General features: G+C 48.6%; 1 protein-coding gene across 2 annotated transcripts in view; it reads left to right on the top strand.

Moving 5' to 3' along the window:
- LOC119389128 (sphingosine-1-phosphate lyase) overlaps positions 1 to 27,629 on the top strand; it is a 369,711-nt gene that overhangs the window by 133,921 nt on the left and 208,161 nt on the right. For both annotated transcript variants that reach the window (XM_037656375.2, XM_037656371.2), the window contains one exon: positions 11,699 to 11,950. In XM_037656375.2, the coding sequence (XP_037512303.1) occupies positions 11,699 to 11,950 (252 nt within the window). The remainder of the gene's footprint in view (positions 1 to 11,698; positions 11,951 to 27,629) is intronic.

Here is a 27,629-nt window from a genome sequence, read left to right as displayed (position 1 = left end):
TAATAAAAGCGTGCAGTATGGTTACAACCACGCTACGCTGCTGTATCGAACACGTCCATTTAGTGTGATAGCCTCAATGCAGCGAGGTTTCTCGGTGGCCCGCGACCCGCAACGCTAACTACGCAACAGCGATCTGCTTTCGCTTTAAGCGGTGCGCGCCTGATGACTGCTTAGTAGCGTTTGCTGTCGGGCTAGTTCGTACATGGCTGAAGTTCTTCGACCCTAGCCCGAGCATTTGTGCCATTAATTCAACTTCAGCCTTGAAGACGGCCGCGCACAACGAAGCGGCAGCGATCGGCGGCTCAGTGCGTTCAGGTTGTCGCCTAATAAAAGCGTGCAGTAGGCTTAAAAGTAGCGCTGCGCTGCACGCGTGCCCGAGCAGATAGCTGAAGATACTTATTGTGATAATGGTTGTCGGCGATAAGTCATGTCGGCGCGTTTCGTCGGTGGCCGCCACCTCGCCTTCGTTCTTTCCCGATGCTTAACCGCAAAGGCGTCGCCGCAATCGCGCGGAAGTCGGAATCGGGGATCGACTGATCTGTGCACTTCTCAAAAAGGACGAAGAGCGGCACATTCTGGCGTCGGGAAGGTGAGCGGCACAGTAAAATTTTATGGCACAAAAAGTTATTGCGGTACGCACTAACCGGTAGGCATAGGGCGAACCACTACGGCTTAAGCGGTCAGCGAATGCATTGGGCTCTATGGGACTCGGTCCGGGGATTTGTCGCAACTACGTTTTAACCGTTAGTACGTTTAAAGCGGGTACGTATTAACGAGGTTTGACTGTATCACCTTTAGACGCACACGACCCTGTGGCCCTGGCCATTTATACTCCACAGCCGGCTTCAGGAAACCCTGCTGCTGGTGCAAAACTTGATGACCCGCTCAACGACATGATTGCCCCCGGATCTTTCCCCTTCTCGTGACCTCGTGCGCCCTTTGTCCAGTGCCGGAAGAAGTCAACACTGCCGCTTGCTGGCCGTCTTCAATCACTCGACATCTCATATCAGCCGTTTCATCGTGTCGGCCTCGACTTGCTAGGTCCGTTTCCACGTATGTCTCAGGAAATCGATGGGGATCGCCATTGCCACGGACTATGCTACACGGTTTGCAATTACCTTGCGTACTTCCAACCAGCTGCGCGAACGACGTAGCAGACTTCTTGATCCATAATGTCATCCTACAACACAGGGCACCGCGCCAGCTCTTGACTGACATGGCAGAGCATTTTTCTCGAGGGTCCTCAATGACATCCTGACGTCTTGCTCGACCAAACATGCTAAGCAACACGGCATTAACCATCACAGTCGAATGGCTTGACGGAGCGGATGAACGGGCCGGGCCATACCGACATGCTACAATGTACGTGTCGGCCGACCACCAAGATTGGGATACAACAGTGCCTTTTGTCACGTTTCGCATGTAAACTCCTGCACGAGAGGGCTGGTTATTCGTCTTTCTTCTCTATTCGACCGAAATCCAGCGTTGCCTATGGACACGATGATGCCTCCTTCCATATGCCCACTCTGAGTACGCTCAAGAAGCCATTGCCGCGCCGGCCATGCCGTCAAGTTGCGCGCGTTCGGTTAACCGAATCGCAAGCAGGCCAACAATCTCACTACGATCGCCTTCACAGAAATACCCACTTTCTTCCTGCATCTCTTGTCCTCCTTTGGTCTCCAGCACGCCGTGTTGGGGAAAAAGCCACTCTTCCCCACACAGACCATACCGTGTATGCTGCCAATAACCGACGTGACGTATGAAATCGAGCCATTGTCTTCGTCCTCGTCGACTCAGCCCCGCACTGACATTGTTCACGTTGTCCGTCTGAAGCCTATCACATACCGGAACCCACGGACGCGTATTATAGTGACCATTCTCGCGAGCTCTTTGCCCGGTGCACCGAGTCTGTGCTTTCACCGTGGAGGGTAATGTTATGTGCCACTTACCCAGAGGACGAAGAAGAGGAGGACAGGTCCGTTACTGTTTCGCCATGTTGGTTGTTACCCCGATCACTGCGATTGTGTGAATATTGTAAATACAGCCTTCTTCTGTCGTCTCCCCATAACAATATTGTAAAAGTCTGATGAAAAATCCTGAAATCGTGGTGGCTGTCTCCAATGCACATTTGAGAATGGCAAGCAGGGGTCTATGATCCGTACCTTTTTTGACAGTCAACAAAATGATGAAACTTGCATACAAGCTTCAACATAACTTTGGTGGTTCCAAGTTCGTATAGCTTCAGCGCCAACCAGGATGAGACAAGCACTGGCGCTGATTAACTGCTTTTTCTTCATCCAGCAACGCATATAAATGCCACAACCACATAACCATGCAGGCACCGCGTAACAAGACATATTGCATACATAACGGAAGAGATAATCAACGAGGATGCGCACACATGAATTCATATTTGGAGGGGTACAAAGGTATAGACAAGAAAACTTGAGCCAGGGGCCGCTGCTGCGCCTTTCTAAAAGCGGCCCCCCCTTTTTTTTTTTTTTTAAAATCGCAGTATGCGGTCGCTCACGGCGCTCCGTCGGCGGTTTGTTTACTTTGCGGCTGCATGCATGCTATCTAGTTGCACGCGACGCCTGCGCGGTCTGGCAGCGCGCGTGCTTTCTCTCCTCTGCTCGCCCTGCGCCTGCGCGATCGCAAACGATGACTGTGTCGCCTTGTGTGACGCATAGCATTCGGTAATTGTATCAACTACTTGCCGTGATGTCATTTTTACGGTGGCCATTGGCGATTTGAACGTCTCACAACACAAGAGTGCGCGAGTGCAGACGACCAGTGTGTGGCGTCAAGTGTATACTGGCTTCTACACACTGGCCAGGCTTGGCGGTGGCTACTTGAAATATAAGACACGTTGAAAGTGCTTTCACCATTTCTTGTGTAATTGTTTAAAGCGCAGTTTCATATTGAAGGAATGCAACCTTGGATGAAATGTATTTTTGTTCAAAGTTTAACACGCACACTCAGAGGAGTTCAGCTGTGGCATGCCGCCGCAGCCAACATCATCTCAACATGTCGACATGTTGCCGGCGCGCAATAAACATCACGAGCAAACAGACAGTTCATGCTGCTGGCACGTTGTTGAAACACAAAGAACATGCGCTCGCAAAACAACTGTTACTGAAAGCACACCAAGGTAATGCTCGCTTAAAGCTTCAGCGGTAAAAATGCTGCACACATCCACCAAGGATTGAATACTAGAAGCAACCGTCTATATCCCTGAATGCTCGACTTCACGATTAACCGATGCGATAAGGTGTGTTCGTTTCTTTCAGACATGTCAGGAACACCATGACATCGGCAGAAATACAAGATGGCACCCTCACTTTTCCGGTTTTGCTCAATAGCCAGTCAGCGGGCACCAAAGGCGACAAATTGGGGATTGTCACCTTTTGCGATCGTTTCAGAATACGGCCCCAAGTTGCTCGTGCGCGCATTCACTCCTCGCACTGTGCTCAACAGCAGTGCGCGTGTTCTTGCTTGCGGTGCTCATGTGATTGTGCTTGCGTGCTAACCTCGCGCTGCGCTGGCTCTCGCTTTAGATTTAGTTGCTGGGCTCGCGTGGGTCAGTGAAGATGGGTGTGCAGAACCTTTGTCAAGAAAGTGGCCAACAAAGCCACCCTTTTGGCCATAGTAATGGCCAGAAGGTCCAGAAAATGAAAGCCTGAAAAGAAATTGCTGTGCCATGCTGTTGTAATAGTAAAAGAAATGGCATTAAGATCACGCAGAACATTACTGACGAGGTTTGACCGCCCGTGTCGTCGTACCTCCCTCTGTCCTCGTCTTTTTTGTGCGGTCAAAATGTCAAACAGTAAGCACAAACTAGGCCAAACGCAAGTTCTCCTAAAGCATATAATATTACTGACGAGACCTTCTGGAACTTCTGAGCTAAAAATAGACACAAAGGAAAAACGTAAATTAATTCACTGCTTTAAAAATGTGTGCGTATGATAAAGAAGCGATTATAAATGAAACATCCGTACAATAATTAATATAAGGGCATTCAAAAGCTCATCAAAATAAAGTAATCGAGTTTGTATTGTTAAACAATGCAATCGCCACATGTGCATTTATGTGACGAAACTAAAATACAGCACCCATTCTGTCACGCGGCTGCCTCACGGGCTCGCAGGCCCACAGGTAGGATTCTCAGAGAGCACCAGTGAATGCAGAACACACAATCGCGATCACTGTTTGAAATATTGCGCGGTATGCACAGTTACCACAACCAGTTTTTCACATCAGCTGGTGTTCCAATGTGCTCTTGAAAGCACTGAATGGACCCGATGGTGTGAGAAGTTCACTATTAATGCTGTATATGTAAGGGCCACTCGATCTGCTTTATTGACAATGATCAAAAAAGGCACACAAAATAAATTGCGCATCTGTGTACAGCTTGGCGCTTGTTTTGCCTATGGAATTTCTCTTGCCACGTACACTTCCACAGCCTTATTTCAGTGATTGTAGTGTGTTGTATTTTGTTATATTAATCCTAGGTGGCGTCACTTACCCTAACACACTAACAGACGGCGCCACTAAGGGGTTACAGGTGTATATATATAGTGTCAATAAACATGCCGGGGAGTTAGTCGCCGGTCCAGCCGAACGTCGCGTCGGCCTATCGTTACTCTCGACATGGTGTCAGAAGTGGGATCTGCATCATAGTAAAAATGCCTCTGGGCGAGCAGAACAAGGACAGCGAGCTACCTGCGGCGACCGGCGGGAAAGCCATGGTGGCCATGGTCGCCGGGCCCAACTTGCAACCGCCACCCCCATTTCGACTCTTCGAGAACCCAGCGGCTTGGCAGAGGTGGCGTCAACAGTTCGACGACTACAGTTTTGCGACGGGTCCTTTCATGCGGGCGGACGATGAAGTTCGCGTCAGAGAACGCTGCTATACTGCTGGCACCAGGTCACGGGACATTTTGTGTTCATTGCAAGTACGGGACGAAGACTATTCAAAGTACAGCGTCATCTTTGGTAAGCTGGACGGATACTTCTTACCACCCCGCCAACCGAGCTCTACGAGGAGCGCACGGTTCCACCGACGTGTTCAACAGGCTGGCGAGAGCAGCTGACGCGTTCTTCACGGCCACTGGGAATATGGTGAAACGATGCAATTAATTCTGCACGGGACATAGAGGAGCGACTGGTCCGCGACCGTTTATCGTTGGGCCTTCGTGACACGAAGTTACTCAGATAAGCTCTGCCACAATCCAAAGCTTACGTTAAGATGAAGCGCGCATTTGTGTCCGTCAGGCGGAAGACGCAGAGAAGGAAAGGGCAAATCTTTCAGCCTGTTCGCCAGCTGTGATAACGCATCACGAATCGATAAACGTGGAAGCGCCAAAAGTAATGCAGAACCGCCCACAGCATGCGAGAGACGCGCAACGCAGCTGCCCCATGGATGCATGCTTCTTTGCCTTGTGGATTTTTTGTGCGGTCCTTACTATTGCGCTCAGAATGTCCCGCACGCCGAGCAACCTGCAACAAATGTGGAAAAAAAGGGCCATTTCGCAGTGGTTTGCCGGCTAGCAAGCAACTTTCCGTTGTGGAATTGGGGTGCTGTCGGTTCGAACAGCGAAGAGCGGGCCAAGTTCGTGGATATAAAAGTGGACGGAACGCCTCTACGCTTCAAAGTTGACAGCGGCGCCGAGGTCACAGTCGTCCCCAGTCATTTTCTGGAATTCCGCCATATCTTGAGCGCCGGAAGGCGAACTTTCAGGACCGGCGGGACAACCGCTGGACGTGCTGGGAACGTTTACCGCCACTCCTGCAATGGAAGTACAAGTCGGCAACGCAACGACATTACGTGCTTTGGTCACAGGTCATGCCACTTCTGGGATTTCCTGCTATCCAAGAGCTGGGTGTGGTCAAGTTCGTGGATCCGGTGGTCGAGACGCAAGGCAACCAGGCGGCATCAGACAAGCTGTTCTGTGGTTTGGGCGAGCTGCAAGAAGCGTACACTATACGCCTAAAACCAGATGCTGTCCCCTATTCGCTGCTGGTCCCAAGACGTGTGCCCATCCCTCTACACCGTGTCGTGAAGTGACTGAGTGACTGAGAGACACTGAGTGATTTGTTCCTAGCCAGCATCGATAGGCATATTTCAATGGAAATTAAAGAGGCAGGAGTGCAAAAAATTTTCCGTTTTGTCGATGATTATCTTATACTGTTTGAACCAAGTGATCCTAGCCTCGAGTCAAGTGTATCCGGCATCTTATCTATTTTTTCCAAAGGTTTACAGCCCCTGGTCATAACTCACGAGTTGTCGCAGAACAACGAAATCAAGTTTCTAGATTTGAAGATTAGGTTTTCTGATGAGCTTTCTTGGTTGTACGAACCAAGAGGTTTGAAGCCGCTCCTACCCTACCAATCCGCGCACACTAAACTAGTCAAAAGGGCTATCGTTGAATCTTGTCTTGTAAGTGCGTTGAAAAAATCATGCCCACGTCTGATCGAAGAAAGTTTCCGAATGCAAATTAAGAGGCTTGAAGCTGCAGGTTACCCACAAGAAGTAATTACAGCTGTGGCAGAAGTCTTGCATCGCAAGATAAAGAATGTAAGAGGTGGTGCCAGGCCAGAGCGAAGACAGACCACCGCGGAAGCTGTGCAAAGTCCAAATAAAAGGTTTGCCGTAATTCCGTATATTCACCGTGTCTCCCATAATCTAAAGAAGGTGGGGCAGCACGCAGATGTCAAGGTTGTCATGTCGGCACCCAAGAAATTGTCAGGCCTTTGCAAGATGACTTGCCCAACGGCCAAAGAAAAGCGCACGTATTCTACGAAGCATCGAGTACGCTTTGCAGAATGTAAAGAAGCAGTGGTTTACTCATTTACTTTAACATGTGGCAAGCAGATATGTGGGACAAACCGGGCGCTGCTTAAACGCCTGTCTCAGGGAGCACGCGTACAATGTCGGGGAGGTCCTGCAAGGTCACATGGCGACGCATTGCCGAAGCTGCGGGTGTACGCCGGAATTTGAAAAATGTGCTGTACTGTTCGCTCACGATGACCAAAAAACGCGAGAGATAGTAGAAGCAGCAGAGATGGCCAAGGATTTAGGCATTGTATAAGCGTGCTTCCATTGCTCTGTCAGCAAAGGAACTATGTTTTTTGGGCATATTGCAAGATAGTGGTATGTGATTTATTAACTTTATTTTGTTCTATGTAACTGGTGGTGTGCCTTTAGAGAGATAAATCTTATCACTTAGGAGTGAATGTGGTTGCAAAGAGAGAATACAAGCACCCTGGTGATAGCATATGCAAGCAGAGCTCTGACGCCAGTTGTTAGCAGCTGTCTGGGGTATGGAACACTTCGGGCTCTACTTGTGGACGAAGTTCCTTCTTCTAACAGATCATAAACCGCTTGTCAGCATCCTTGGAAACCCCAAATCAGTGCCCTCTGCCCGCATACAATGCCTTGCCCTCCGTATACAGCAATATGCATATGATGTGCACCGCACGGCTGGTAGCAGCAATGCATCGGACTACCTGTCAAGACACCCAGTGCCATTTGAGAAGCCAGGTTGTCAAATTCAGACAAAGTTCCAGATGAGTATGTTCATTTCGTCCAGCACCATTGCATTCCAAAAAACTTCTCAATCGAAGAAGTGGCTGAACAAATGAAAATGGACCCACAACTGCAAAGCTGGTCAAAGAAGCCATACATAACTTGCAGGACAAATGGCAAACAGCAGAACTGAAACCATTTGCTGCAATAAGAACGGAGTTGACAAACGCACCTGATGGTCTCATTCTCAGGGGAACACACTTGGTCCTCCCCATGAATCTTCAGGAACGTGCGGTACAACTTGCACACCGTGGCCATCAAGGCATTATAAAAACATAATAACTCCTTCGAGAGAAAGTATGGTTCCCAGGCATGGACAATTTAATACACGCACTCATCAAGGGTTGCCTCCCATGCCAAGCAGCAGTACCCCAGTCAAGTTGTGAACCTCTTGCTCTCACAGAGCCACCAAACAGCCCGTGGGAATCTGTATCGGTCGACTTCTGTGGCCCATTTCTCGACGGAAAGTATGCCATGGTAATAATTGATGACTTTTCACGTTACCCAGTTGTGCACATCATAAGCTCTACAGATGCTCATAGAGTGCTACCACTTCTCCGAGCAGTTTTTGCTCAATTTGGAATCCCCGAACAAGTACAGACGGATAATGGACCTCCATTCCAAGACACAGAATTTGCAAACTTCGCTGAAGAACTCTGTTTTCGGCATCACAGAGTCACACCTCTATGGCTTTAAGCGAGTGGCGAGGTTGAAAGATTCATGCGGACACTAAAGAAACAAGTCCATACCAGCCAACTTGAGAGCAGTGACTGGAAGTCAGAGTTAGACACATTTTTGATGTCATACAGGTCGACACCACAAGGCACCACTCAGCGGACCCCGTATGAACTATTGTTTGGACGGTCAGTGCGAAATCTCCTTCCTCAATACGTTCCACCTCCACAAGCAGCTAACAAGAGCGGCACAAGGTCAACGGAATTACACCAGAAGGTGTATAACAAACAGTACGCTGACGCTGGAAGGAACGTCAGGCCACATCAATTCTTTGTGGGTCAACAAGTTCTTTGTAAACAGCCACAAAAAAAAAAAAAACAAATTCACACCATATTATGATCCCTTGCCATATGTGGTCACTAAGGTCTCAGGGTCACAAATTGTGGCATCACGAGGAGGCTGAGTAGTGGTCCGAAATGCCAGTTTCTTCAAGGATGCTTCAGGAGTAGTAGTAGTCTGAAATGCCAGTTTCTTCAAGGATGCTTCAGGAGTAGTAGTAGTCTGAAATGCCAGTTTCTTCAAGGATGCTTCTGGAGTAGTAGTCCGAAATGCCAGTTTCTCAAGGATGTTTCAGGCATTGTCTCAACATCGCCACGCAGTGCAGAGCCAGAGTGCGATGACCTGGCACCTTTGCCGGGCACGGAAGCTCAGGCACCAGAACCCCTCCACCAACCACACAAGCATCCCTGTCGTCGCTACCCCACCTGGGACAGGAAGCGTCCTGGCCACTTTGACGACTATGCTGTGATACCGGCAAGCATGCTTTGTGCGTGCGTTTGAAATTCTCAAGTGATCTTACGTGTAACCTTGTACTGAGGAAGCAGCAAGTGAAACTCAATTGTGTTCGCTATTGTATTTATTCATTATTTTTCTGTTTGCTCCATGAACACTCTTCCTCAGGAGGATAATGTAGTATCCGGATATAGCGAGGCCCGCTCATTCGGTAGGCAACTATGACAGTCAATAAACATGGGTAAGCACGCCTCATCATGTTTTCTCCATCCTAATCCATGCCATCCGGCACGATGCAAACTCTACAGTATGCTACTTGCTAACAGAGGAGCCCCCTGATGTTTATGAAATTCGCAACGAATAGGTAGGGGTTGGTGCACAAATGTTAGGCATTCGCTACGCATGACCGGCAATTTACCACTATCCCTGAAACAGAATTTACAATTATTGCATTTTGTCAGTGATAACCGATGGGCAAAAACGTCAATAAAGAAACTACTGCATAGTGGTACGACAAGGCATTCTGCATCTAAACAAGGTCGACACATGCACTGCTACGCTAGCGGTAAGATGGAAAGTAATCGTGCATGAAAAACCTGCCACTTGAGCCTGAATACGAGCGAATAAAATGCAAGCGCACCATAGACACACGAAAAAGGATGGTTCATAGCAGATGTGTGATCAGAATAGACGAAGAAAATTTGGCGTTCCGACGTAAGAACAGTCAACAACTCGTCTCATCTGAGGCGTGCGAGTCCACTTATGGAAGCATGGGCTACTCAGTGCGGTCATCTCTGCTGAAAACAGCGCCACAATCAGAATCCTGCCGCGTATCCGTCTCACGATTTCACCTTTCCATCACACATGTCCACACACTTCTTGATGAATTCTGCTGACCGGAGTCAAATAGCCGGCAACAACGATTATGCCTCTGTAGGGATAGCTTTTTGCGACAAGGAGAGGAAAAGACGCCAAGTCCGCAGCCCTTCAGGAGCACGGCTCAGCCTCCGACAGTGGTGTGCGTTTCCCTCCTCTAAGGGGCATGCCATTTGAGAAAGGCGTTCATCGAATTTTCACTGCATCGCTTGTTGCAACATGTCGCTACATGAAAACTTTGCATACACCGTGCTGAAACCGCATTTCTGATCGTACTTCACAGTGCAGTAATAATGAATTAACTGTTTGTAAAAGCACTCGATGAACGAGATTTTTAGTACTTCGCACAAGTTGAAATTATGTGACATCGCTGAAGCAAAATGTGCTTGTTACACCTGACCACAACACGTGTCTGTGTAACTACGTATACATATATGGATAGGAAACTATTCGCGTATTTTATGAGCGCTCGCGCCACACAGTCAGCGCCTGAAAGGATGTAAATGATATAGTGCTGTAATATAATATCAGGTTCGGTTTATGCACAGAGCCAAAATTCACAAAAAACTCCTTACACTAAAGCATTTTGGGAAAATCGTGATGTGGGATGTATTCGCCAAGTCGGCCGAAATAATGACAAAAATATTTACTAAGGAGAAGTGCTGTGAAAATGTGGCTCATGAAGTTAACAGTGCGTGTTATAAAGTTTCAACATTTGATAGCGTTGAATAACTTATCACTGAAAGGGGCATCGAATGTGAGGCAGTCATTATTTTGAAGACCCATCTTTTGTGTAAAGAAGTGACTGCGCTAGTAACCACTGTTAGTCATTGTCCCTTGCAGAACACGAAAGAGGGAAGAAGGGCTATTCAGTTGGCTATACATGCACCCCGAATAGTACATACGGCATTAGAACGATGCATTGCATACGTTTTCTTATTTGTGCTAGTACACGTAGCGGCTTTCTGCATCTTAGGCGACGAACAGTCAAACGGCCTAATGCTCTACTGCATCACAAGTGCTTTTCACATAATGGTCAGTTGTTTTGGTATGTTCATGAAAAAGAGAAACAAAACTGCTCAGAAGCACGCATGTGATGTTCTGACATTGAAATGCGTACGTACAACGCACGATACATTGGTGTAAATGAGTGGAATTTCATTATGCTTATGTCGATCGGCATTTTGATTATCAGGTCGAGCACAGACAGGTGGCAAAAAGAGGCCAGTGTCACCTGTAAAAGGGGCTGAGCTTGCGTTGTCTGAAGGACTGCAAAAGGGGGCCCACTATTAGCCAGTGAGAGCCAACGGTTCAGCCGACATAGGCTGAATTAAGAACGATAAAACTAGCCAATATTTGCGGCAAAAGCTCTTCGATCAGCCGGTATTGGTGGAAAGGCGGCAAACTTGGCCCCACATAGCTGTGAAAGTCGGTGGCTCAGCGGTATCGACTAAACGGCGGCATATCGCCGGTGAAAATGCACTATTGGATGAAGGGCGGCAAAACTGGCCCAATATTGCCGGCCAAATGAAGGCTCGGCCTATATTGGCTCGTGAGCAAAGTGAGGTATTGGACTAGTTTTTATAATCATCTATATTGGCTCACTGCCCAATATTGGGCCGTGATTATGCCTTGCAAATCCACCGTAAAACGAATATCGGCCCGACGTGTGCTGCCTGGGATTTCCAAAAAACTAATTTTTGAAATTGTCTTGGCTTTCAATAAAGTCAGTGAGGTTATCAATCTTATTGATGTTGCTATGTGCAGGAGACTATACTTGAGCGGATGGCAGAGAATGACTCGCTCTCTCACGTCGAGTGGAAGAAGGGGGTGGTGTCTGGTGCCATCTATACAGAGCACGACCCGAAGTTAGAGGGCTTGATGGTTTCAGTCTACGAGCGGCACCTTCGTTCGAACCCACTGCATTCCGACGTGTTTGTTGGCGTGCGCAAGATGGAATCGGAAGTGATACGCTGGTGCTGCAACCTCTTCCATGGAGGGCCCGATAGCTGTGGATCGGTAAGTAGCATTCTACATGCGAGAGTAATCCTAGCTCACCTACAACCAACTCTGGTTAGCACTGGCTAATATTAGTTGAAGTAATGGCTGATGTTGCCTAATACTGGCTTACTACTGGCAGATGCCTGCTAGCATCCTCATATTAAACCTCTTCTTTCCTTCCTTTTGCATTTCGCTGGAAACTTGCACGGCTATGCTTGTTTCAATAAGCTGTATAAAGTCATGCCACTCTTCATGATGCCCTAATTACCCATTCACCGTAACTGTACTGCATTGATCAGCAGCGCAAAGCTTGATTGCCACCATCCAGCACTAGATATCTTTTCCAGTCTTTTATTCTATAGCACATCACAGGATTCGAACCACCTCATGATTAAATGGGCCTTTTTCTTGAGAGTAGTCATCGCATGCGCGGCGGGTGGTGATGGCGGCATGTGCGCCATGTTTTTTGGGGGTCACAGAGTGGCGACGGGAGCTAACTGAGCGCCACCTGGTGTGGCAGATTTACGAATTTTTCTAAAAAATACCAGGCCTCCGAGAATGTCTACCGGCACGCGGCGGGCAACTTCGGAGGTCATGGACCCCCAGTTTCGATTTCAGCGATCTCCACTAGGGGCGCTGCTCAGACCTGAAAGATTATGTTTGGGAAGGGTGCAACAGGATCATATCAAAAAGGAAAGGTGGGGGGTGTAGAATGCTAATTCACAGCGGCGCCAAATGGGTTAGAGTGAAACGGACGTGTTCAGAGCACCTCTGGGTTTTGGGCACAGTAGGTGGAAAGAAAACGTGTCTAGGGGTTTGCCTACCTTAGCACAGGAAATAACTGCAGAGAAAGAATCAGGAGATAGTGGATTGCATGAGTGAGGATATTAAGAATTTGGTAATGGGGCCCAAATCATCCTTCTAGGGGACATGAATGCCCACATACACGACCTTGACGGATATTCAGACACCAATGGGAAGTTATTACTAGATCTCTGCGAGCAACATAGCCTGGAGATAGTTAACACGGGGCCTAAATGTGACGGCCAGATCACGTGGGAAGTAGGAAACCGGCAATCGAGCATTGATTATTGTCTCATGACAGAAGGAATATATGACAAACTTAGAGAGATGAGAATAGACAAGGAAGGCATTAACAGCTTGGGTAGTGATCATAAACGCATAATATTACAAATGGGATATAAAACTGGAAAATAAGAACATGGAATCAAAGTTTGGTAGCTTGTATCTAAATGACAAACAAATAACAAATATAGCTGCAAGAGTCGAGGAAAAAGTAGACGAACTACCAGGCAAAGACTGGAAATATAGTGAGCTGCTACATGTAATCACGGAAGAAATGGAAAAGAGAAGAAAACTATTTGTTGAAAAGGTAAGAGAAAGCCAAAAGTTGGTGGAACAAAGAAATCCGGGGAGGCGATCGAGAAGCGACGTGAGGCATCACGGGAGCACAGACAGGCAAAAAAGGAGAAGCGGCCACAGGACAAAGTCAACCAAATATGGGAAATATATTTAGAGCAAAAATCCATTGTGCAGAAATTAGTAGAGGCAAAATTAAGGTGAAAGTGAAGGCTACAGTGAAATCTCGGTGATACAAATCTCACGGGACCACCAAAAATATTCGTATCATCCGAAATTCGTATCACCAGAAAGAATGGAAAATAAGTATACAAAAGAAAGTTGGCGTAATTTTTATTTGTTGTTTGTCAGGGCTGCGGCAACGTCAAGAAGAATCCTGAATGATTGTCAGTTAAAGTTTAGATGTGGGCAATCATACCAGCACTCGTAAACAGACGGCCCGGTACGCTCGCATTTAATTAATGAACCAGGTGCGTTGTGACCCGCAACACTCGGAGGCCCTGATGCGTCTCTGAAGGTTTATTCTGACCGTAAGAAAAGTGTTTTTCTTACACCGTGATTCTGACGATTTTGCGGTGTTGCGCGCATGCCCACGCTTGCGTTCCCGTGCTCTCACGTGCTTGGCGCGTCTTCCGCGACAGCGCGGGCAGCACTTCTTCGAACCTGGGTGGTAGCGAACGTTCGTATGAAACGTTGCTGGGTGAAAATCGGTTCGCAACAACCGTACTTCATTACATTGAGGCCAATGGGCCTTGGCCGGGACCAACGAAAAATTCGTATCACCCCGAAATTCGTATGAGCTGTGATCGTATCACCGAGGTTTCACTGTAGATGACAGAGATTCGCGAAAAGAGAAGGCCGCACCTAGGATATTTGGAGCAACATAAAGGCGTTAGCTAGGAAGTCTGTCACAATGCAACAGTATATTGTAGATGAAGGAGGAAGTCAATTGGAAGTGTACGAAGCGCTAGGTTACATACGGAAGGTAACAGCTGATTCGTTTAAAACAGCATTCAGGGGATTTCCCGGTGAGTAAAAGTGTGGCGGAGAGAGCAACCGAGGAAGAGCTAGTACTGGAGAATTTCAACTGGAAATGGCTGAAGGAAAAATTCCAAAGCGCACTGCCGCGGGTTTAGATGGATTCCCGTTAGCCTCATTAACGAACTAGGAAATAGCACTAAAGAAGCACTGCTGAAAGCTGTAGAAAAATGCTTAAAGGGCAGGCAAATACCGGATAGTTGGCGAAAAGGTAGAATGAACTTAATCTATAAAGGCAAGGGAGAAAAGGATAACATTCCTCGTATAGACCACTAACCATTACATCGGTACTATACAGGTTGGCGATGCAAGCAGTAAAAATGAAAATAGAAAAGTGGGCAGAACACAACGATATTTTGGGAGAACTCCAGAATGGATTTCGAATCGACAGGCGGTTAGACGATAACCTGTTTGTCTCACTCAGTGTATAGAAATATCTAAAATAGAAAATAGGCCCTTGTACATGGCTTTTCTAGACATCACTGGGGCGTACGACAACATTAATCAGGAAATTTTGTGGGATACAGTCGAACCGTTATAACGAACTCGAAAGTGTCGCGAAAAGTGGCCGTTACATCAGTAGTTCGTTGTATATGGACTCGTCCTTAAAAACGTGCGCTTAGCGGCCAGCCATTTTTTTTCTTTGTGCACTTTATTAAAGTGCTAACAACCCCTTCGGTGACAAGCTAAGCCTTTTCGCGTCGTGAGCGACGCCCGCTGCGTGCTCACAAGTGAATTAACCGCCTTTGCAATGAGCTGACACCGGTTTCACCGAAGCGCGGTACCGCGACGTGGAGCCGATCATCCCTGGCTAGTTGCGTGCAGCGCATCGCCTACTCGGGTCACGGAGTCACTGCCGAACCGCTTGCGTATGTGCGCGTTGTACGTTCTTCGTGCTTGCTTCACTCCAGACCGTGCACGGGTGCCGCGACTAGCCTCTTCGTTCAACGCGGCGAAAACAAGCATTTTCCAAGCAACGCGCACTCCACCGTCTCCGCGATGCTCTCGCGGCCCTGCACGATGGTGCGCGGCGCACTTCAGTAGTCACCTAGTCAAATACGCAGTATAAGCTCGCTGTCAGTGCATTGACGTTTCTCAGTGCCCGCGCCGCTCAACAACGGCGAGCTACTTTCGTTTCTACAAAGCGACGCGCACTTGCGGTCTCGCACGACACGGCGGCGGCGAACTTGCGAACGGCAGAAAAGCATGGCGCACTCGTACCGCCGTCAATCCGTAGTGTACGGTGTACGCCACACGCTCAGCCGAGCAGATATCTACAGATGACTGTGATAAGGTTGTTGGCTATAAGGCATAATGGCAGGTTCATCGACGGCCGCCACCTCGTCTTCGCTCTTTTCTGATGCTTATCCGCGAAGGCATCGCCGCAATCGCGCGGAAGTCGTAATCACCGGTCGACCGGTCTCTGCAGTTACCGAAAAGACGGACGACTTTTCGCGGTACATTGTGGCGTCGACGAGTTTAGGGACGCAGTGAACCTTTTTGCGATGGAAAGTTATCGCGGTTATCACTTTTTGCATTTATGCTTTCTTGCGTTCCAAGGCATTGTTTGGTTCATCGCTGCAGAGAACGGCGTCAGGAAAGGTTACTGTGCGAAGGCTGACCGCAAGGCTTCATGCTGCCTACTATTTTTTTTCCCTCACTGCCATTCTACCACTGAAGAAACCTCTAGAAAGTGAGCGACGTCGCTCGCAGCGTCCGAAATCTGCGTGCGCTGCTCGCCAATCTGGGGTATCTTAGTCGCGAGTAAACTGAAGCGGGGCACGCGCGAGTGCGCGCCCCTGTCACGCTTTAGAAGGCATGTTTTAACTTTTTTTCGCTTCGTATGCGCCATATTTTTACAGCGACCGTGCCTGAAGTGTTCGTTGTAAAAGTAGGAGGCTTTTAAAAATGTTCGCTATATCTGGACGCAGCTTCAATGGTTAGCATAGGGAAATCGTAAGTGCACCCAAATATGGTCGTTATAACCGATAGATCGTTATATGTGGGATCGTTATAAGTGGGTTCGACTTTATATTGAAAGGAATTGGCATAAGCGACGACTGTATGCAGCTTTTGAGGGAGATATACTGAGAAAATACAGTTTGCATAGATGGGAAGGAATGAGTAGCAAAGAGAACGTTGAGATTAGCAAGGGGCTGAGACAAGGATGTCCTTTGTCCCCGCTGTTATTCATGCTGTACATGGTGAATATGGAAAAAGCGCTAGAAGGTAGCAACTTTGGTTTTAATCTGTCAGACAAACAGGGCGGCGTGATGATTGAGCAGAAGCTTCCAGGATTATTTTATGCTGACGATATTGTCTTATTTGCTGACAGTCGAGAGCATATACAGCAGCTGGCGGATATATGCAGAAGGGAAGGGGAAGCTCTAGGACTAGGATTTAGTGTAACAAAATGTGGATTGATGGTATTCAATGATCCTTGTGATCAGGCGGTGTCAATACAGGGCCAAGAAATACCGAGGGTGAGCGAATACAAGTACCTCGGAGTATGGATAAATGAGGGTGACAGGTACATGGAGGTGCAGGAAAAAGCCTCGGCAGCAAAAGGAAAGAGGAATGCTGCAATATTGAAGCACAGAGCGTTGTGGGGATACAATAGGTACGAGGTGCTTCGAGGTCTGTGGAAAGCTGTAATGGTTCCGGGGCTTAATTTTGGAAACTCAGTGGTGTGCATGAGGGCAGAGGTGCAATCGGGAATGGGTGTAAATCAAAGGACTGTGGGACGCCTCGCGTTGGGTGCTCACGGGAAGATGACAAATGAGGCTGTAAAGGGCGATATGGGATGGGCAGGTTTTGAGGTGAGGGAGGCTCAGAGCAAAATAAGGTTCGAAGAAAAGCTAAGGAATATGAAGGAGAGTAGATGGGCAGAGAAGGTGTTCCGTTACTTGTATAGGAAGAGCGTGGACACACAGTGGAGAAAAAGAACTAGGAGGCTCACTAGTACATATACGGCTGGTAGTGTAAGCAGTATGTTGACAAAGAGCGTTAAGCGAAAAGTCAGAGAGGCGGAGAGGATTTACTGGACGGCAGCTATGGAGAAAAAACCGGCTTTGAGTAACTACCGAAAGGGCAAAAATGAAATAAGGAGGGAGACATTTTACGATAATTCAATGGAAAGCGCTTTACTGTTTGAAGCGAGATCGGGTTGCCTTAGAACGGGTATAGTTACAAAGCGAGATTCAGTAAAGAAGAACAATGCACATGCTGCGGGGAAGATAAGGAAACGGCGGAGCATGTTCTGATTGAATGTGGAGATATCCACCCAGGTGTACGTTTGGGCACAAGCCTGCATGAATCCTTGGGTTTTAGAGACGACAGTGGAAAGCTGAACACACCCGCGATTGAAATAAGTAAGAGACGTTTAGAGTATAGGCGGCAGAAAACTAGTGAGAAAGGACAAAAATAAATATTGGAAAAAAAAATAAGGACGTTCTGCCGTAAAGGCAGAGAACGGAGCTGAAAAGTTTTTTTTTTTTTCTGGAGTAAAATAGTTTTTATTGAAGTAAAGACACTAGGCCAACGCTAAGAAAAAGAAGAGTAAAGTTTTTTTTTTTTTTTTTTTCTTCGAGCCTGGTGGCACACTTGTCACCACCCCGTTATAAAGGGGACGCTCATAGCATCCATCCATCCAAGGCCCATTGGGGCCATCTCTAACAGTGCACATTTCGTAAAGCCTAGGAGCAGTTTTTTGTCGTTATAAAGCTCAGGTGTATTCCTTTTTTATTGAGGAGGATGTTTTGTACTACATCTCCACTCTATAATGCCATATGGCCATTAAGGTACACAGCGGTGTACTATTAAATGCAACATTGGAGTGCGTGGTGGCCGCTCGGCGCCCGCACTCACCAGCGGCTGCAACGAGTTTCACGCAGGGGCAGCGTGCTCTGTGAGTGGTGCTCTTTTGTCGCCCGTTACTGTCCGCTGCTGCGCTTGAACCGTCCACACGCAGAAAGAGCACCGCACACGGTGCTCCCTGTACCCGTGCAAAACACATTGCAGCCACCCACCACCGGTGGCTCCGAGCGGCCGCCACGCGCTCCGATGTTCCCTTTAACAGTGGACTGTTGCGTACATATAGACAAGAAAAGTAAGAAATATAGATGCACGTAGTAAGAAAGCAGTTTAATGTCAGAATGGGGAAGGCAAGGGCTGATTTGAAAGTGCTGTTCCTTTTTGGCATTTTATATTTAAATTAAGAATACGCGGTCAACATTCTGAACAGGCATTTGTTACTACGCCTGTGCACTGGTTCGGCGACTGGCGGCTGAACGTAAGGTTTTAGGCTGTTAAAGGTGTGTCAGATAAGAATGTCGGTACATGTCTGCGGACCCCCTTAATATCGCTGAAAAAAATATATTTTGCTGTCCGAGTCCCCACGGCCACGAAAGCAATCTTAGTTTCGCGGAAAAAATGTTTGCCGTAGTCAAAAAATTTTCAAGTCTCCACTGAGCCAGGACCGCTTTTTGCGAATTGCGCGAGGATGGGAGTTTGACGACATCCGACAAAAGAGCTGTTGTAGCTGTGAGTCTCAAAATTTTACTGACATACTATGAGTAACGTACGTTTCCAAAATGTTATCTTGCAGTTTTGTTGCACATATTTACAGAAAAAATAATCGCAAGTACGGCACATTGCTCAATAATACTCAGATTTCAGATTTTTTTGCTCCGTGTCTAAAATAGTCAGAATTTCAGTGATTCCACTCCTGCGCCACCCTGATAATATCAACGGAAATTGCGCCAAACTGCGCCAGAGACCCATGTTCGGGGGCGTCTATCACCGGCAATCGCACCGCCGGTGCTTCAAAACATGTGCATCTTGACCTTGGGGCCGCCAAAGTTAAAACCACGGACCAAGAATTATTCCGCTGAATAAACAGCGCTCGTGCGTGCAATCCGAGTAAGCCACGATGCCATGTACGATGCGGACGCAGCTTCTGTTGTGCGAGCCGGTTCGACAGCAAAACGCGTTCTCTGCATAGGCTCATTATGTCTAGGCCGATCGGCACGAGAAAATGTGGCGGCGATTCATCGGCGAACGTCGTCTGTTCCAGAAACGCTTCTTGTACCTCGCCTCAAGCGTCGCACAGCACGTAATTAAAGCAGTGTTCAGTAATAACTGCACGTGTGCCGCTAAATATCTCCCTTCTGTTTCTGTACATCGCAGAATGAAATCCGGGAACGCTTGCAATGGATATATCGAACAATATCAAATTTTCCATGCTTCGCGACCATGGAAGAGCACAGCCCATCCGGGTTTGTAATAGCTCTTGCGGTAAATACCCCCTAAAAGGTTCTGCCCTTTCGGGCTCGTGAGCGCTAGGGTCCCCATTCGAATTTTTTGCTTGCTCTTTTTTTTTAAATGTCATCTCATTAATAAAAGCATGCCTCCTGCTCGGAGCAGCCGCAATTCGCAGCTGTCAGTAGCTTGCCCATCGCTGATGGCTCTGGCATCGGAACACCCACTGTGAAGCAGCTACGCCATGTTACAGTATAACCCCGCTGATACGTTTTTGAGGGGACCATAGGAAATAAACGTAAGAGACGGGAAACGCAAGAGCCGAAAAACAGGAAAAACGAACAAATATTTGGTGGTACAGAATTTTATTTCAATGCTTACGAGCAGCACGAAAATTGGCGCGCTCAGCCACGATCTAGTCGACGGATAGAAATGCGGAGCTGGGGACGGCCTCATCCACAGAAATGTAATCAACGTATGTGATTTTTTTTTTAACACCAACAGCTGTAGGCATGAAAGAACTAAGCACACGCAATCACGACCAGCGCGGTGAGTCCGACCGCGAACCGCACGCACGACCATGCGAGCTCCAACCAGCTCGAACTCCTCCCGTCCTCCGACAAATAACGATGATGATGAGTCTACGCCAACGCGATGGCAGAAGTGAATGCCCATCTCGAAGGCCTTGCTTTCGCAAGCAATTACATCATAGACGCCATGTTTGTAAAATACAAATCTCAAAGGCTATGCTTTTGTCAATAGTAAATGCCAATCTCGAAGGCCTTGCTTTCGCGAACAATTACGTCATAGACGCCATGTTTGCAGTTCGAATCTCGAAGGCGATGCACCTGTTTGCATCAATCGAAAGATCCTGTTGCTTGCACCTCTCATGCGGCTAATGTTACGGTCAAACCAGGCCAAGCTGCGTGAAAATGCACCAATGACCGCTCTCTTCGGTAGTCACTCGGTCGGCTCTGAGCGCACTTCGCGACGTATCATATGGGAATGGTCCGACAGTTACGACGTAACAGCGGGGTTCCCAATACATTGTATCCTATGGGAGCTATGCCGGGACCGGCGGAAAACGACGTAACAGCCGGGAAAACGCAGCAGTGAAAAATGTAACAGCGGGGTTCTGCTGTACTCGTCCGCCTCTCGCTTTTCAGGGTCAGTAGCTGACGGTTAAAAATAAAATGCAGTGGTCGACGCAGAGAATGCGATAACAAGAAATTGAATTGTTATATGAAGTAAGGATAGCATCGAACACACTTTTGGATCTAATCTCGTGTAACTCAACAAAACTGGTTTTAAGGGAAATGACCGCTCAAGGGACCGAAGCGTTTTTTGTGCTGTCAATTCTCATAACGCAAAGGAAGCGTCGAGAGCACAGCAAGTTTACAAGCCATCTCCCGAGGCCTCGAGATAGCGCGCGCGCCAGTGACTGCGCCCTTCAAGCGTCACAACCCCCCCGCTCCCCTCCCCTGGCATCCCTTCATGCTCCTTACGAAAGACAGGCGAGACGTTTCCTCTCTGATGAGCAATCGACGGCAGGCCTCGCACGCGGGCTGATGGTATCGCGTGCACCCGCCGTGCCACGGAGACGGCCGGCTCGTTTTCATCTCTTCTTCAGCCATCTGCATCGCCAAAACTTGTGACGTCACGTGACGACGTCATCCCAAAACATCGTCGCTTTGCACTGCCTCCGTGATCTGTGCGCCGATCGTGGAGGCAGTGCAAAACCAGGCGAGATACAGAAAGCTTGGAATGCCTCCGATCCTAGAGGTAGTGCAAAACTACGTTAGGCGCAGAAAGATTTCGAGTGGGGGGGGGGGGGGGGGGGAGGAGAAGGATCAATTCATGGAGTGAGAAAAAAAAAAGATTGCATTAGCCTTCGAGTCGTCTTTGGCGAATCCATAAGGGACCCTGTTTTTTTCTGCGCTGCTCCCACTAGGGCACTAGGAGGTTTTCGACGTACAAATGGAATGTCCTGGCAATGTACAACTTCACTGTCAAATGAAAACGTTAAATCATGTAGTCCCCCGTTGCGCACATTTTCGGACACTTTCGCGGAAGCTCGAATTGAATTGGATTTCCATCTTTCAGGCACCCTGCCGCATGTGCAAACGATAGTCTGGAAACCCTGTGAGAATGCTCTTGCTACAGCTCAGAGAGGCCTCAGAAAGAGGGAAGGGAGTGTCGGAGGAGGTTGGTTTTTTCAGGCTAGCTAAGTGACGTCATGTTGCGCTCAGCAGTACAATCATTCGAGAAGAAAAAGAGTCTGGCTTTCCCCTTGGAGTTGTCTTAGGGGAAGACATTAGGCGCAGGGTGACTCCTTAGCATTGATGCATTGTTGTACGTCGCGGCCTGTGTCTACCGAGTCTGCTGATAACCACATAGACTTGTTTAGAGTGTGACTTCATAAGGTACAATTTTATGGATCCAGTATTCTGTTTATTTGCTAGTGTCAAAAATAATCGCTGAAGAGGTTATTCCAGAACAATCAACTGCATGACGCCCTTATTTTTGCAGTATCGAATTAAATGGGAAGCGCTCCTGAAATTTCTCCATGACATCTGCAATGTATCGAAATCTTTCTAGCTCGATCTTCAAAAGAGCGTCATAATAATTATTGATGTGCTTGAATGTAAATGCAACTTGCTTCTCCAGTGTACTCCAAGATGCGAAATTAGCTGCTCCAAAGTGCTCCAAAATGGAAATTTTTGCTGCTCCAAAGTGCTCCAAAATGAAAATTTTGCTGCTCCAAAAATTGCTCCAAATCAGAAGTCCTCAGTAGCATCACTGGACTTTCCAAAATTTGCCATAGTGTTGCCACACATTAGATCAACAATTGTGCCAGATACCATTGCCGAGAATGGTGTCGAACACAAACCAAAAATGCGTAAATAAGGCATATTTCTAAAAATTCAATATCTTGAAATTCATTTAAAAAAAAAAAGGCCACCTTAGATTTTCTTTAAACGGTTATAGCAACTTGCGAATTTCGTTAAAAAAGGGACGGATTCTAAGACAGTGGAAAACTATCCACATAGTTATGATACCCATACCGGGAAAGCGCCTGCAGCTGGAAAATCTAAGACCAGTATCGCTGACGTCTTGCGTTGGTAAGGTCATGGAGCATGTGGTCCTCGCGAGGCTAACCAACTTTCTTGAAGACCGCGACCTGATTCCTCACACCATGCTGAGTTTCAGAAGGAACCTCTCCGCGCAAGACGCCATGCTACAAATCAAGCACCAGGTAATAGACAGCACGACCAGAAACACCCAAGCAGTATTAGGCCTAGATCTAAAGAAAGCGTTTGACAGCGTCAAGCACTCAACTATACTAACCCGAATGATAGAAACTCACTGACAGGACAGTGAAGATGACGCTGGGCACCCCTCAGGGCTCGGTGATTTCGCCCATGCTCTCGTAGGGTTACCACCTAAATTGGAGGAGATTGTGACGGGCTCTGCCACACCCTGTACGCAGACGACATCGCCGTGTGGGTAATGCAGGGATGTGACGGCCAAATCGAACAAACGCTACAGAGAGCCATCGACACGGTTTTTTAGAGGGCACGGGCCTGCTTGGCTGAGAAATCGGGAGCTACTAGTCTACAAACCTACGCACAGGGGTGGCAAACCCAAAGAAAGCGAACAAAATGGAAATAACTCAGAGTAAGAGCAGAGTAAGAGAGACAGCTGACAGCCTCGGAAGGACACGCCATTCCCAAAATAGACATCATACACGTGTTAGGCTTGCATCTCGCAGCCAGTGGGCACAACGGTGAAAGCATTCGCAAGTTGGAAAAAGCGGTAAATCAGACCATCAGACTGCTAAAACGCATTACAAACAGACAGCGGTATGAAAGAAGGCAACACCATTAGGCTTCGTCCTTAGTAGAATCATGTATGTTGGCTCTGACTTAAAGGGGTCATGAACCACTTTTCCAAATAATGATCTAATGACCTTAGTATCAGAGTTTACTGCCTCCTGAATCGATTGCCGCAAAAATTTCTCGAATCCGTCAAGAATCAGCGGAGTTACGGGGGTTTGGCGCACGCTCTCAGCGCTTTCTCTCTTTTCTCGTGCCGAAGAGCGGACTGGAAGCTAGACAGGGAGGGATGTCACGGGGGAAAGAAGTTACGTCAGCACGCGTCATGAAACGCGATCGCTCTCCCGCTGTGATTCGCATGCGCGAGTGCGGCTACCGTGTGAAGTTAGCAGACTGAGGAGTGCGGCGTGGGCAAGTGGCGGCACCCCATGGCAAGAAGCGTGTCTCATCCGGCTATCGGCCAATAAGCATGCTATGCCTCCACGATGTCAACGTGCAGGCGCCCCGCCCACCGACGAGAGTGAGAACCGGCCTCTGTTTGAAAAGAGGGCGCCTGAGGAAACGGCAACTTCGCGCTCCGCTTGTGGCCTTCACGCGGCGCGCATGACTGTAATATTTTGCAGAGCAGTTCATAGCCGTGTCAGCTTTCCGCAGGTTGTGTTTTTTCAACAAGCCCAAGGGGTGCTTCATGACTCCTTTAAAGTGGCAGGTAGCCGAGAAAGCGAAATGCGATTGCTTAATCAGGAAAGTTTATATGCAAGCCTTAGTGATTCCACGCCTGCGCCAAAGTGCGCCAAATGGCATTTGCTGCGCCAACCTGATAAAAATTGCAGCAAACTTCGCCAAAAGGGGTTGCGCCAAACTGCGCCAAAAAGGGTATATCAGGGGTCAGCAACCTCCGGGCTGCGGGCTGCATGCAGCCCGCGGGGCACTATTATGCGGCCCCCGGTACGACGTCAGAAATCTTAAGATGGCTAGACACGGAAATTGGGGCAGTAATTAAATAAAATAATTCGATTAACTTTTTAATTAGTGGAGACAGGTGGTCGGGTCAGGAAATGGGAGGATTGCTGTCCTTCCTGCGAAGAGGCCGTTGCCGCTTTGAGATTTTGAAAAATCGGCCTCTCGTAATTCAACCAAATTTTGCGGCGGAACCGCAACCGACGCTTCGATGAGCGCAACTAGCGGGCGACCAGAAAGACGTTACTGTTCATGGCGGTGATTGCAGTGGTGTTAGTTCTGTATTCGTTAACTCACGTGCGCCATATATATACTCTAATCGCAAACGAAACACAACCACGAAGCGAAGTCGGTCAATGGTTGGTACGACGACGATCGCTAGTTCTAGACGTCTCAGAAGCGTATAGCATTTGCGCCCTTCCGAGTTTCTGTTTGGCCGGCGAAATTTGCCAGATTTCATTACTCGCTAATTATTGCCAGCGGCTCCTTATGTGAAATCTGAAAACGGCAAGAGGCTCTTCGCTCGAAGGCCTGCAGCTTTCCCATTTGACCCGACTGCTTCTCTCCACTAAGTGAAAAGTTAATTAGCTTAGTTTCTTTATTTAGTGTCGTAATTGATGCCTCTACTCAGATACCTGCCGCCAAAAAAAAAGGTGACTGTGAAGACGGCGTGAAAATATCTCTTTTTCCTTAATTTGGCGAATTTCGGGACAGAACATCCTGTTATATAAATGAAGGAAGGGAATTGTGAGGGCTCATTTCTTTGTTTGACACCACCTTAACGAAGGCGAATGTGCCATTGCAGTCGCTTTTGGAGAACGTCGATTTGCAGTATTTTTCCGTCTCCCAGGCAACCAGGTGCATGCTCAAAACGATCGCATAGAAGTACTTTAAGAAAGCTTTCGCCAGTCCTTCAATGTTTTTCTGATCACGAAACTCCCGCCTCAGCTTCATATGGAGTAAGCGCCTGCCGTTAGAGGTGCAAACAGCGCAACTGTGCATGAGAGGGTATGTGAGTGCTGCTGCCCCTGTGTTGTGCGTGGGGCACCCTCGATATTCTAGCTTTCTAAATATCCGCAATGGTCGCTTTACTTGTACATATGTACTTTTAACACGCAACATGCATAAATGAATGCCTGAGTATGTCGCAAGTCTTGAAATGAGCACCGGGACGAAAAGAATAGCCGCTCAAAAGATGCAGCTGGCGGCGGTTTCATTTTAAAAGAAACAAATTCTGGGTATGGACGCGCCGCAACCAGCATACTATTATGAGGCACGGCGTAGTGGGAGACTCCGCATTCAGTTTTGATCATGTAAGGCCCTTGAACGAAATGAAAGTGTACGGTTTTTTTTTTTTTTTTTTTCACCCCGAGCAAAACAACTCTGCTTGTGGTTCCGAGGCAGAAAAGACGAGTCTGGATGCGAGTCGTGAACACGAGTGATGCAAAAAAATCATCACATGATGACTTCACTATATGACATCGCAGTTACAAAAATTTGTGACATCACATGATGTCGTCACCACACGACAACGTCGCTTTGCACTGTCTCCGTGATCGGCCTAGGCCGATCACGGAGGCAGTGCAAAACCAGGTGAAAGGCAGAAAGCTTGCAATGCCTCCGATCCTGGACGCAGTGTAACATGTGGGGATTGAGGCTTGCCCGTCGCCATTGCGCTGGTTTTCGCCTATTTCTGCCATCCCCACGTCCGATCATGCCGTTCCTCTCCTCCGCCGTCTTACGGCGCTGGGCGAGCGGGGAGTGACGTTAACCTCCTCTCTCCCGGCGCAGGACCTCGACGGGGGGGGGGGGGGGGGGGGCGCTGCGCTCGAGTTTCTCGTCTCGCGAGACGTTTCGTGCGGCGGAAGGGGGAGACCCTCTCTGGACCTCGTAGGGTGAGCACGTCTTTTCTCTCCTGTCCGTCGGCTCCTCTTTTGGGCTCGCTCGGACGGAACTCGCTAACGGTGCCTTGCGCCAGCGGCGAGCGCTTACCTTACGTTGCCCTTTTCCGAACGCTAGGCTGAAGAGCGGTGCGGTGCATTCAGCGCGTGGTCATACTACGCCGAAACCGTACTTATCGAAGCCAATGCGAGCGGAGTTTGCCCTCACTCGAGCGAATCGGGCCCTGTGGTCGCGGATCGTAAGAGTACGCAGCATAGTCGCGAGGGACCCGTTTTCTCTCAGCGGCATGTCGCCGTGAGCCCGTTGCCCGCGGAGACGTGCTAGCGGCACCCTTTGTGTTGTATTTTCGCCCGTGGCGTGGTGAAGCCTGTTTTGCTTCTCCCGCCGCCTTTGGGAGCGGGCGTTGTACGGCATTTTGTGGTGTTGCCGCGGGCAATAAACTGTTGCGGATCTCGAGAGCAGTACTGCGTACTTGCCGCGTTGCGCTCGGCGCCTTTGCGCTCGAACATACGTGTGCAGCGGCGCGCTAGTTCACGCGAGGCGACGGCAAACGCGGCCCTGTGGCTCGCTAAGTCCGAACCCACTGCTAGTGGCCGTACTCCTGTGAAGTACGTGCACACTACACTCGCGCCCAACGCGGTATCAAAAGCTCATTAAGCTTTTGACTGCTCTTAGCGAGTCAGTACGCCTGTGCGTCTTGGGCTCGCCGCAACATGTCTGCTTCGCGGGATTTTTGTCCGTTGACTTTTCTGGCGGATGCCGCGTTGCACGAGAATGAGGCCAGTGCCTTACGTGTCGCAACCCCCTGTGGGGACGACACAAAGCGCCTGCCAGCTCCCTTTGGAGATGGAGCATCGTTGCGGACTGGGCCCTTTGCCCTACCCGAACGGTGTGCTCAGGCACCTTCGACTGCTGCAGTACCCTTCGAAATGTGTGGCAGTTCGACGGCACAGCGCTTTCAGTCGGTTCCCTGTGGAATTGATGGGGCGCAGGCTCTGGTCCGTGCCGACTTTTGCCCGCCGTGAGCCGTGCAACCGAACAGTTCGACCGCACGCTGAGCAGGCGCCTGTATTGTCGACGGTAGCCGCCCCAAGTGGCAATTATGTTCGACAGCAGGCAAATCCCGCTAGGAGCCTCTTTTGCTCTGGGAATGGCGCGCAGGGCGGTAGTCCTTTTGAAACCGCTCCACTGATCGAGCTGGGAGACTGTTCACCTTCGCTCGACCGCGCCGCTAACGCACCAACGGCTTCCTGTGAAGCAGGTGCGACTCAGACGCTGCTCCAAACGCCGTCCAGATGATCCAAACGCTCTCGGGAGCTGTA

This window comes from Rhipicephalus sanguineus, chromosome 1 (assembly GCF_013339695.2).
Source record: "Rhipicephalus sanguineus isolate Rsan-2018 chromosome 1, BIME_Rsan_1.4, whole genome shotgun sequence".
Lineage (NCBI taxonomy): Eukaryota > Metazoa > Arthropoda > Arachnida > Ixodida > Ixodidae > Rhipicephalus > Rhipicephalus sanguineus.
The sequence above is the reverse complement of the archived record's forward strand: the minus strand, read 5'-3'. Positions and strand labels throughout refer to the sequence as shown.